The sequence below is a fragment of the Rana temporaria genome, chromosome 9, assembly GCF_905171775.1.
Source record: "Rana temporaria chromosome 9, aRanTem1.1, whole genome shotgun sequence".
Lineage (NCBI taxonomy): Eukaryota > Metazoa > Chordata > Amphibia > Anura > Ranidae > Rana > Rana temporaria.
Genome location: NC_053497.1, coordinates 12,555,694 through 12,568,590, shown reverse-complemented (window position 1 = coordinate 12,568,590; position 12,897 = coordinate 12,555,694). Strand labels below are relative to the sequence as shown.

General features: G+C 47.4%; 1 protein-coding gene across 4 annotated transcripts in view; it reads left to right on the top strand.

Annotated features, from left to right (window-relative positions):
* AIFM1 (apoptosis inducing factor mitochondria associated 1) overlaps positions 1-12,897 on the top strand; it is a 29,841-nt gene that overhangs the window by 8,914 nt on the left and 8,030 nt on the right. For all 4 annotated transcript variants that reach the window (XM_040322805.1, XM_040322803.1, XM_040322802.1 and 1 more), the window contains 7 exons: positions 2,609-2,739; positions 5,703-5,793; positions 6,178-6,262; positions 8,598-8,674; positions 8,772-8,880; positions 8,963-9,070; positions 11,790-11,878. In XM_040322805.1, the coding sequence (XP_040178739.1) occupies positions 2,609-2,739; positions 5,703-5,793; positions 6,178-6,262; positions 8,598-8,674; positions 8,772-8,880; positions 8,963-9,070; positions 11,790-11,878 (690 nt within the window). The remainder of the gene's footprint in view (positions 1-2,608; positions 2,740-5,702; positions 5,794-6,177; positions 6,263-8,597; positions 8,675-8,771; positions 8,881-8,962; positions 9,071-11,789; positions 11,879-12,897) is intronic.

The following is a 12,897-nucleotide window of genomic DNA, read 5'->3' as shown; positions in this document are numbered from 1 at the left end:
AACTGGCCAGGTCCTTTAGCTGACTAAAGGTCCGGGTCTTAAGTGGTTAAACCTTAACATGATCGGTATCTATTTACTCGGCATAATATCATCGTTCACAATATACAAAAGTATTGGGATAACTTTACTGGTTTTTCATGTTTTTTTATTTTTTTATTGGGTGAAGTGTATTTTTTTCCCAAAAAATTGCATATATATATATATATATATATATATATATATATATATATATATATATATATATATATATATTATAAATGTTTGGGGGTTCTGAGTAATTTTCTAGCAAAAAATATAGATTTCTGGCTCCCAGGTGTTTTTATATACAGGTAACAAGCTGAGATTAGAAGCACTCTCTTAAAGGGAGTGCTCCTAATCTCAGCTTGTTACCTGTATAAAAGACACCTGTCCACAGAAGCAATCAACCAATCAGATTCCAATCTCTCCACCATGGCCAAGACCAGAGAGCTGTCCAAGGATGTCAGGGAGAAGATTGGAGACCTACACAAGGCTGGAATGGGCTACAAGACTATCGCCAAGCAGCTTGGTGAGAGGTGACAACAGTTGGTGCCTTGCTCCAGCTTTGTGTAGGTCTACAATCTTGTCCCTGGCGTCCTTGGACATGTCTTTGGTCTTGGCCCCATGGTGGAGAGATTGGAATCTGATTGCTTCTGTGGACAGGTGTCTTTTTTTTTATACAGGGAACAAGCTGAGATTAGGAGCACTCCCTTTAAAAGAGTCCTCCTAATCGCAGCTCGTTACCTGTATAGAAGACACCTGGGAGCCAGAAATCTTGCTCATTCATCCAAGTGGTTCACTCGGGGGGGCGTTCAATTCAGCTTGAGGCCAAAGAAGCAATTGGAGAGCCTTCAAATAGGTTAAAAGGTGCCTAAAAAGCTCCACCTGCTGGCTCAAAAGCAGAATGCAATATAGAAATGTGTAGATACTTTGTGTAATGATTAACCACTTGGGATCCGCGCTATGGACGAAAGATGTCCACAGCGCGGCTCTCAAGTGCCAAGTGGACGTCTTTGGACGTCCTTTTGTTGTCATTCCCTGTGCGCGCCGCTGGGGGCGCGCAGCGGGGAAACAACGTGCCCGGCACATCGCTCGGCAGCCGATGCGTGTGCCGATCTGTGTCCCTTTACATAGGGACACAGCATCGGTCACCTCCCCCAGTCAGTCCCCTCCCCCCACACAGTAAGAACACACCCAGGGAATACATTTAACCCCTTCCTCACCCCCTAGTGTTAACCCCTTCACTGCCAGTCACATTTATACAGTAATTAGTGCATTTTTATAGCACTGATCGCTGTATAAATGTGAATAGTCCCAAAATTGTGTCAAAAGTGTCCGATACGTCCACCGCAATATCGCAGGCCTGACAAAAAAATTGCAGATCGCCGCCATTACTAGTAAAAAAACAAAAATAAAGGCGCAAACCAATCAATATACACTTTATTGCGATTTTTTTTTTTTTTTATTATTATTTTTTTTTTAACAAAAATATGTAGAAGAATACGTATCGGCCTAAACTGAGGGAAATTTGTATTTTATTTTTTTTAAAAATGGGATTTTATTATAACAAAAAGTAAAAAATATTGTGGTTTTTTTTTTTTTCAAAATTTTCTGTTTTTTAATGTTTATAGCGCAAAAAATAAAAATTGCAGAGGTGATCAAATACCATAAAAAAAAAAGCTCTATTTGTGGGAAAAAAATTATAAAAATATAATTTGGGTACAGTGTTGTATGACCGCGCAATTGTCATTCAAAATGTGTCAGTGCTGAAAGCTGAAAATTGGTCTGGGCACGAAGGGGGTTTAAGCAGAGGCGTATCTAGTGAAAATAGCGCCTATGGCAAGCACTGAAACTGCGCCCCTGTCGAAACATTTGAAACCCTTCTTTCAGATAACCTTAACAAAAAAAACAGCTAACAATACTAGTGATATTTATCATCCCTTGTGATACCTTGGGTAGTGACATATCCTCTTTATGGAGACATCTGGGGTTAAACCCCTGATCCCTCCTCTGCCCTCCAAGGCCAGGTAAATGCAGAACTGGAAGTGATGAAATCTTTATCACTGAAGGCCTCAGTTTTCACAGAGGAGAGGGAGAAACTGATGTTCCTCCTTCTTCTTTGTGCGCTGCCAATCCGACCAGATGGAATGGGAGAGCCTGGGAGAACAGGGGAGGGCTGTGGCTGAACGCAGCAAGGATAGCGCTGCCATTGTCCATTAGCAAAGGTGCTGAAAAGGAGATCCTGCCTATGCTCAGGAGGAGGGAAGAAGAGACCCTCAGACCCTGGTAAGTGCCTTGCTGCCCAGCCACTCAACAGCGCCCCCTTCATATGGCGCCCATGGCACTTGCCATGGCTGCCATACCCTAGATACGCCACTGGGTTTAAGTGCCCAGTAATGAAGTGGTTATGAATAATTATTTCTTATTTTTATTATAATCTGATGTTAATTATTTTAATTATAAAAAAGAATAATTGATAAGAATTAAGGGGTATGATCATATAGATTGATGCATTACCTGGTCCTGTTACTTTACACTTGGTTTTGGTTTTTCTCTTGTCTTAAAAAAAGTTATTCCATAATTCTTTTAGGTCCTCATTGTTACAGACGAAGCAGACCAGCCGTATATGAGACCACCGCTCTCTAAGGAACTTTGGTTCTCCGATGACACTAATGTTCCTGAAACTCTACGGTTCAAGCAATGGAATGGCAAAGAGAGGAGGTGGGAGGAGTCATCTGCATATAATGTGCTAGCGCAACTTAACAATGTTTGTGCTTTCGTCTTCAAGTCTATCTAAAGATAAAAACTGTTTTGGATATAGTGGTGAAGGGTTAGAACCCCTGTCAGGGTTGTATTCCTGTCTGTGTCCCCACTAAAGGAGATTCTTCCTCTGGTTCTCCTGGTGACCAAAATTGAGGGCAAATCCCACATTTTAAGTTGTCGCCAGAACTGGAATAGAAAGAAAGGCCCAGATTCTCAAAGGGCTTACGACGGCGCAACGCAATGTACGCCGTCGTAAGTCCTAATCTGGGCCGTCGTATCTATGCGACTGATTCTTAGAATCAGTTACGCATAGATATCCATTAGATCCGACAGGCGTAAGGCTCTTGCGCTGTCGGATCTTAAAGCGGGGGTTCACCCTTAGAGGGCACTTTTCCCCCTTAGATTCCTGCTCGTTTTTACTAGGGGAATCGGCTATTTATTTTAAAATATGTGCAGTACTTACCCGTTTACGAGATGCATCTTCTCCGTCGCTTCCGGGTATGGGCTTCGGAAATGGGCGTTCCTTCTTGATTGACAGGCTTCCGAGAGGCTTCCGACGGTCGCATCCATCGCGTCACGATTTTCCGAAAGAAGCCGAACGTCGGTGCGCAGTATAGAGCCGCACCGACGTTCGGCTTCTTTCGGCTACGAGTGACGCGATGGATGCGACCGTCGGAAGCCTCTCGGAAGACTGTCAATCAAGAAGGAACGCCTGCTCCCGAAGACCCATACCCGGAAGCGACGGAAGAAGATGCATCTCGAAAACGGGTAAGTACTGCTCATAATTTAATACAAATAGCCGATTCCCCTAGACCGAACGAGCAGGAAGCTAAGGGGAGAAAAAAATTTTTTTTACAAATGGGTGAACTCCCGCTTTAAATACAATTTTTTTTTTTTTTTTTTTTCCGCTAGGTGTCGCCTCCGTCGTTTTCCCCGTCGAGTATGCAAATTAGCAAAATACGCGAATTCCCAAACGTACGCGCGGTCGACGCAGTGAAGTTACGATGTTTACGTTAGATTTGCGACGCGTAAAGTTGCCCCTGCTATTTGAGGGGCAACCAATGTTAAGTACGGCCGTCGTTCCCGCGTCGAAATATTTTAAAATTTACGTTGTTTGCGTAAGTCGCCATTTACGTTCTCGTCGAAACCAATGACGTCCTTGCGACGTCATTTGGAGCAATGCACCCTGAGATATTTTACGGACGGCGCATGCGCAGTACGTTCGGCGCGGGAACGCGCCTAATTTAAATGCTCCACGCCCCCTACCCGGCTCATTTGAATTAGGCGGGCTTGCGCCGGGGGATTTACGCTACGCCGCCGCAACTTTACAGGCAAGTTCTTTGTGAATAAAGCACTTGCCTGCAAAACTTGCGGCGGCGTAACGTAAACCAGATACGTTACGCCCGCACAGTTTTACGCCCATGTACGAGAATCTGGGCCAAAGTCTTCCAATGGGGACACTTGTGAGGAGGGATTTTTCTCACTTTTGAAGAAATCTCCTCTCACTTCCTGCTGTGTATAGAGTCGGGGTCCCCAAACTATGGCCCCAGGCTACATTCGGCCCAATACAAGATTTTATCTGGTTTGCAGCTAGGGTCAGTGGTGTATCCTCAATGTGCGCCAATTGGGGATTAAGGTCAGCTGTGTATGGTTTCTGCTTCTGATGTAAGGGGGCACTCTGATGGGGACCATGATGTAAGGGGGCACCTTGATGAGGACGTTGATGTATTGAGGGACCCTGATGGGAAACGGGAGGTAAGGAGGGGGACCCTGATGGGAAACGGGAGGTAAGGAGGGGGACCCTGATGGGAAACGGGAGGTAAGGAGGGGGACCCTGATGGGAAACGGGAGGCAAGGGGGATACCTGTATCAAGGAGGGCCCCCTGGCTTGGGGGATACCTGTCTCAAGGATGGCCTCCCTGACTTGGGGGGATACCTGTATCAAGGAGGGCCCCCTGGCTTGGGGGAAACCTGTCCCAAGGATGGCCCCCCTGGCTTGGGGGATACCTGTATCAAGGAGGGCCCCCTGGCTCGGGGGAAACCTGTCCCAAGGATGGGCCCCCTGGCTTGGGGGGGAAACCTGTCCCAAGGATGGCCCCCCTGGCTTGGGGGGGAAACCTGTCCCAAGAATGGCCCCCCTGGCTTGGGGGGGGGAAACCTGTCCCAAGAATGGCCCCCCTGGCTTGGGGGGGGAAACCTGTCCCAAGAATGGCCCCCCTGGCTTGGGGGGGGGAAACCTGTCCCAAGGATGGCCCCCCTGGCTTGGGGGGGAAACCTGTCCCAAGGATGGCCCCCCTGGCTTGGGGGGGGAAACCTGTCCCAAGGATGGCCCCCCTGGCTTGGGGGGGAAACCTGTCGCAAGGAGGGGCCCCCGTGGCTTTGGGGATACCTGTCGCAAGGAGGGGTCCCCGTGGCTTTGGGGATACCTGTCGCAAGGAGGGCCCCCCTGGCTTTGGGGATACCTGTCGCAAGGAGGGCCCCCCTGGCTTTGGGGATACCTGTCGCAAGGAGGGGCCCCCCTGGCTTTGGGGATACCTGTCGCAAGGAGGGGCCCCCCTGGCTTTGGGGGATACCTTTCGCAAGGAGGGCCCCCCTGGCTTTGGGGATACCTGTCGCAAGGAGGGCCCCCCTGGCTTTGGGGGGGATACCTGTCGCAAGGAGGGCCCCCCTGGCTTGGGGGGATACCTGTCGCAAGGAGGGCCCCTATCGGGGAAACCCAGGAATTTTTGTAAACTATGCTGTGCAGCTCTTGCATGGAGACCCCCTCATGTAGAAGATAGAAGGCAAATGGGACAGAGAATAAATATAGTCTTCAAAATTAATAAGATGACTTTCAATATAATGTCAAATGAAAATGACAATTAGTTTTGTTTCATGTCATAGTTAGTAGCATAGTTCAATAATTGCACTCTTCTGCACAGCATCTTTTTTCAGCCCCCGTCCTTCTATGTGTCTCCCGAGGAGCTCATGTCTACCGAACATGGAGGAGTTTCAGTGCTGACCGGTAAAAAGGTGAGATTTGTATTCTTGTTATTACTGTATATACAATGTTAATGTTCTTGTAAAGAGGACCTGTATTGTGGAAGCTGAGGACAAAGGACGGGTCACCAGTATTGCCTGTGAACTCGCAGGGGCTCTGCGCTATGTGTTCTATTGGATGGAAAAGTAAGAAGAGCAACATTGGAGAGATGTACATGAAATGTAAATTTTACATTCCAACATTTAGGAACTCCTAATAGAGAAATGAGACAATGATAAGTGTACAAATTACATTCATAGAAACAAAATGCCATTTTTTTTTTTTTATAAATTCTTTATTTTTCATATGTTTCTTCCCATAATTCAACTAATCTTGCATAGTCTTAATATGATTGATTTTTTTTTTATTTTTTTTAGGTCGTACATTTGGATGTCCGGGAGAACAAGGTAAAGCTGGATGACGGAACCTTTATCTCCTATGACAAATGTTTGCTTGCTACAGGTATGGCGGAACACTTTCTGTTAAATACATTGATAAGAATGGACATACATTTCTTTTGTACATACATCTGCACCGGGCGCAGCGTATCTAAGATACGCTACGCCGCCGTAACTTATCTTTTTTTTTTTTTTTTTTTTAATCCACAAAGAATCCGCGCCGTAAGTTACGGCGGCGTAGTGTATCTCTCGCGGCGTAAGGGCGCGGAATTCAAATGGATGTAATGGGGGCGTGTTTTATGTTAATACATCGTGACCCGACGTAAACGTTTTTTTAACTGCGCATGCGCTGTCCCTGGGGGTGTCCCAGTACGCATGCTCGAAATTAAACCGGAATCCGCCAATGCTTACGACGGTGACGTCATTCGACGCAAATTCCTATTCGCGAACGACTTGCGCAAACGACCTAAAAAATTCAAAATTGTACGCGGGAACGACGGCCATACTTAACATTGAGTACGCCTCAGAGCAGCAGCTTTAACTATACGCCGGAAAAAGCGGAACTCAAACGACGTAACAAAAAGCTCCGGCCGGACGTACGTTCGTGGATCGCCGTAAATAGCTAATTTGCATACTCGACGCGGATTTCGACGGGAACGCCACCTAGCGGCCGCCGAAAAATTGCGGCTTAGATCCGACGGCGTACGAAGACGTACGCTTGTCAGGTCTAGCCGAGATGCCGTTGTATCTAGTTTTGAGGATTCAATACGGGAATTTTGAAATTACGCCGGTGTATCAATAGATACGCCGGCGGAATTTCTTTGTAGATCTGCCCCATAATCTGTTCTGGAGATAGAGGATTCGTAATGACCTGCAAACAAAACAGACTTTGCTGCTTATGTTTTTGAATGCAAGAACCCTTACTCTGCTTCATCCACTCAGCAGCTCACCTCCCAGCAGTGACCTAGCAGCTCAATTTCCCTCTCCCAGCACTGATGCGGTTGCTTGTTCACTCTGAACCCCCCCTTGGCCATCCTTGACATAGCAGCTGAGTTCCCAGCGCTCCCTATTCTGGCAGTGAATTTTCACTCCACCATTACCTGCAGTGACCCTGCATTTCAGCTCACCTTCCTTCCTCCCACCCTCCCAGCAGTGAGTGAGCATCTCGGGCTCCCCCCAGTCTTTTCCCGCCCAGCAGTGTCTCTGCAGTTCAGCTCATCCTTCTTTCCCCTTACCAGCAATGATAGAGCAGCCCAGCTTACCCTGTATCCCCTCCCCAGCAGTGACTCAGCCGGTCCTCCCGCTTACCCTCGCAGCAGTAACTCCAGAACTCCACTCCCCCCTCCCCTCCCAGCAGTCACTCCAGCAGTGACGCCGGCAAGAACACTCCCTCGAACCGGGTGGACGTCATATGACGTCCTGTGTTCCCGGCAATCTAGGGCGTGCCCGCGGCACCGCTCGTGACCCAGCGCAGGTGCCCGGCGGCTGCGATTGCTGCCGGGCACCCGCGATTGCCTGTGATCACGGCAGGAGTGTGGATCTGTGTGTGTAAACACACAGATCCACCTCCTGTCAGCGGTGAGGAGACTGATGTGTGTTCCCAGTACAGAGGAACACACATCGGTCTCCTCCCCTTGTGAGTCCCCTCCCACCTACAGTTAGAACACACCTTAGGGAACATATTAACCCCTTCAGCACCTCCTAGTGGTTAACCCCTTCCCTGCCAGTCACATTTACACAGTAATGCATATTTATAGCACTAATCGCTGTATAAATGTGAATGGTCCCAAAAACGTGTCAAAAGTGTCCGATGTGTTTGCCGCAATGTCACGGTCACAATAAAAAATCGCAAATCGCCGCCAATACTAGTAAAACAATTAATAAAATAAAATGCCATAAATCTATAACCTATTTTTGTAGACGCTATAACTTTTGCGCAAACCAATCAATATACGATTATTGTGTTTTTTTTTTTTTACCAAAAATATGTAGAAGAATATGCATCAGCCTAAACTGAGAAAAAAATTTTTTTTTTTTTTTTTTTTTTTTGATATTTATTAAATTAAAAAAAGTAAAAAATATTGTGTTTTTTTTTTTGTTTTTTTTTTTTTAATTGTCACTCTTCTTTTGTTTCTAGCGCAAAAAATAAAAACTGCAGAGATGATCAAATACCACCAAACTAAAGCTCTATTTGTGGGGGGAAAAACATAAAGATTTAGTTTGGGTACAGTGTTGCATGACTGCGCAATTGTCATTCAAAGTGCAACAGCACTAAAAATTGGTCTGGGCAGGAAGGGGGTGAAAATGCCCTGTATGGAAGGGGTTAACTGCTACGGATACAAGTTTTTTATGAAAGTGTTTTTTTTTTTTTTTTTTTTTAAGCTCTTTTCTTTCCTTAGGGGGCACTCCTCGTAATCTTCCAGCCATAGAACGAGCCAGCGAGGAGGTGAAACGAAGAACAACGTTATTTAGAAAGGTTTGTTGTGTATTCCAAAAATGAAACTTGTGCTATGATTTTTTATTTTTTTTTGTGCTGAAAGTATTTTATTTTTTGTCTCTTTATTTGATTTTAGGTGTCTGACTTTCGTGATCTGGAGAAACTCTCCTCCACCATCGGCTCCATTACAGTCATTGGCGGCGGCTTTCTAGGCAGCGAGCTGGCCTGCGCTCTGGGACATCGAGGTGAGCAGATCTCCGGTGTGGGGTGTTTGGGTGTTACATGGTGTACAATAAGAGGGTGACCCATCACCTTTATCTTCTATAGGACAAAAGTCGGGTCTGGAAGTGAACCAGGTGTTCCCCGAGAGCGGAAATATGGGCAAAGTTCTCCCAGAGTACCTAAGTCATTGGACCACCGAGAAAGTGAAGAGAGGTAAGTCGTGGCTCGTGTGTCCTTGTTTTTCTACTTTGTTTTTTAACCACTTCCGGACCGCCGCATGTACATATACGTCGGCAGAATGGCACGCACAGGCACATTGGCGTACCTGTACGTCCCTGCCTAGACGTGGGTCGGGGGTCCGATCGGGACGCCCCCCCTATACATGCGGCGGTTCCCGTGGCTTCAGGAGCGATCCGGGACGAGGGTGCGGCTATTCGTTTCTAGCCGCCCCCTCGCGATTGCTCCCCAGAGCTGAAGAACGGGGAGAGCCGTATGTAAACACAGCTTCCCCGTGCTTCACTGTGGCGGCTGCATCGATCGAGTGATCCCTTTTATAGGGAGACTTGATCGATGACGTCAGTCCTACAGCCACACCCCCCTACAGTTGTAAACACACACTAGGTGAACACTAACTCCTACAGCGCCCCCTGTGGTTAACTCCCAAACTGCAACTGTCATTATCACAATAAACAATGCAATTTAAATGCATTTTTTGCTGTGAAAAGGACAATGGTCAAAATTGTCCGAAGTGTCCGAAGTGTCCACCATAATGTCGCAGTCATGAAAAAAATCGCTGATCGCCGCCATTAGTAGTAAAAAAATAAAATAAAACTATCCCCTATTTTGTAAACGCTATAAATTTTGTGCAAACCAATCGATAAACGCTTATTGCGATTTTTTTTTTTTTACCAAAAATGGGTAGAAGAATACGTATCGGCCTAAACTGAGGAAAAAAAATGTATATATGTTTTTGGGGGATATTTATTATAGCAAAAAGTAAAAAATATTGCATTTTTTTCAAAATTGTCGCTCTATTTTTGTTTATAGCGCAAAAAATAAAAACTGCAGAGGTGATCAAATACCACCAAAAGAAAGCTCTATTTGTGGGGAAAAAGGACGCCAATTTTGTTTGGGAGCCACGTCGCACGACCGCGCAATTGTCTGTTAAAGCGACGCAGTGCCGAATTGTAAAAACCCCTTGGGTCATTTAGCAGCATATTGGTCCGGTCCTTAAGTGGTTACGTATTTTAATTCCCTCTTACTACCCTCGATCATTCACAAAACCCAAAATGCGTCTTGTGGTTGGCCAACGCGTAGACTGGGGGGAGACCTAACCCCAGGACTAAAGTGCATCATACTGGCAGCTGTCATGTTAGGGGTATTTACCTTTAATTAGTTGCCGACCACTCACAAGTACATGCATTGCGGATGGCCGGCAGCTGCAGGCTAAGTGATGTACCCACATGTCACTTGGCACATGCGCAGCGTGCCGCTTCTGTGAATCCTGAGTCCTCGGGACACAACCAATTGTGGTTGCTGGTACCCGGCCGCTTTGATCGGCTGGGAGATCATGTGAGCAGAATGTCAACAAAGCTGTTCTGAATTAATTCTTAAAGTGGAGTTCCACCCAAAAATGGAACTTCCGCTTTTTTCCGAATCCTCCTTAACCCCCCCCCCCCCCCCTCTGTGTCACATTTGGCACCTTTCAGGGGGAGCAGATACCTGTCTAATACAGGTATTTTGCTCCCACTTCCGGGGATCTACGCCTCTTCCGTGGCCTTCTCCGTCACACCGCTGTCTTCTAGGAGACGCACAGGTCCCAGAAGACAGCAGGGACCAGTGGGACAGCGCAGCACGAGTCGCGCATCCGCAGTAGGGAACCGGCAAGTTTAAGTGTATTCTCAAACTGAGATACACTTAAACCTAGCTAAGATACGACGGCCTGCGCCGTCGTATCTTAGCTGTCTAGTTCCTCCGGCCACTAGGGGCGTAAACGCTGATTTACGCCTAGAATGCGTAAATCGGCAAGATACGCTGATTCACGAACGTATGCTTGCCCGCCACAGTAAAGATACGCCGTTTACGTAAGGCGTTTCCCGGCGTAAAGTTAGTCGAACAAATAGCTGGCCTAGTCAATGTTAAGTATGGCCGTCGTACCCGCGTCAAAATTTGAAAAATTTACGTCGTAAGTCGTCCGTGAAAGGGGCTGCACGTCATTTACGTTCACGTCAAAACCAATACGTCCTTGCGGCGTACTTTGAAGCAATGCACACTGGGATATGTACACGCACAGCGCATGCGCCGTTCGTAAAAAACGCCAATCACGTTGGGTCACCATCCATTTACATAAAACACGCCCCCCCCTCATCCTCATTTTGAATTAGGCGTGCTTACGCCAGCCCCATTTACGCTACGCCGCCGTAACTTAGGAGGCAAGTGCTTTGTGAATACAGCACTCGCCTCTCTGACTTACGGCGGCGTAGCGTAAATACGATACGCTACGCCGCCTTAAAGATACACACATCTACCTGAATCTAGCTAATTGTTTACAACTGTCATGTGGTCTGCTGTGGTTGCTCACAGCGATCACATGCTAGCGGCAGCGGTGTGACAGATCGTGACGAAACGTGGCCCATTCTTGGGAAGATGTCATATGAAGTCCTCCCAGAACAGTAAGGATCCCGCCCAACTGTCATTTTACAATGACGCGAACAGGAAGCAGTTTAAAATGTCATTGGCACTTTGATAATGGGGAAAGGGGGGGGAGATTTGGTAATTCTAAATAAAAGCAGATTAAGATTCAGCTTTAGACGATTTGCATTGATTATTGCCTGGTGTCTTTTGTAATTTATAGAATATTAAGTGGGAGGAGCTATCGCTTAGAGAATTATTGGTAAGAATAATCCTATGGTTTTTATTTGTTTTTCCATAGAGGGGGTTAATGTTCTAACGGACGCCGTGGTAAAGTCTGTCTGCTATCGAGACGGGAAGCTTCACATTCATCTGAAGGATGGACGACAGGTAATTACACCATTTAAATTGCTTGACCCATGCCGGTCCTATGGGCTTGCATTGCATTGTATGCCTGTAGTCCTGTGGGTGCTGCAGTGACACGGGACCGGCAGATGAAACCACAGCACCTAGTAGGGAACAAGACATTTGACAGGCATGGAACCTGGACTGAGAGGGCTGGCTTAGAGATCCCATGCAGTTCTTGTGTTGTGTTGACAAATGTCTGGCACAGATCAGCCCCTGTTGTAGCCACTTACATTTTTAGACTTGCTACAAGGGAACAATGTACGGTCTGATCACCTGGTGAGAGGAAATGCCTCTTTCAGCCTGCAGCAGACTGATGGCATCATCCCGGTCTAGGCAACAGCACTGACTAGAGCTCAAAGACAGCTTTTAGTGCCGAAAGAGAGATGAGGGGTATGTGGGTTGAGAGGGGAGGATGAGAGAGAGGTGTGGGGGTTCAGAGGGGAGAGTGAGAGAGGGAAGGGGTGAGGGGATTGAGAGGGGAGAGAGAGGATTGGTTGAGAGGAGAGGGTGAGAGAGAGGTGGGGGTTGAGAGGGGAGAGATGAGGGGTATGGGGGTTTAGAGGGGGAGGGTGAGAGAGAGGAGGGGTGTGGGGTTGAGAGGGTAGGGTGAGAGATGAGGGGTATGGGGGTTGAGAGGGGAGAGAGAGGGGAGGGGTGTGGGGGTTGAGAGGGGAGGGGTGTGGGGGTTGAGAGGGGAGGGGTGTGGGGGGTGAGAGAGAGGATGGGTATGGGGGTTGAGAGATTAGGGGTATGGGGGTTGAGAGGGGAGGGTGAGAGAGAGGATGGGTGTGGAGGTTGAGAGTGAGAGAGGGGAGGAATGAGGGGGTTGAGCGGGGAGGGTGAGAGAGAGGATGGGTGTGGGGGTTGGTAGGGGATGGGGAGAGTAAGAGAGATGAGGGGTGTGGGGGTTGAGAGGGGAGAGAGAGAGATGGGGTGAGGGGGGTTAAGAGGGAAGGGTGAGAGAGAGGAGGGGTGTGGAGGTTGAGAGTGAGAGAGGGGAG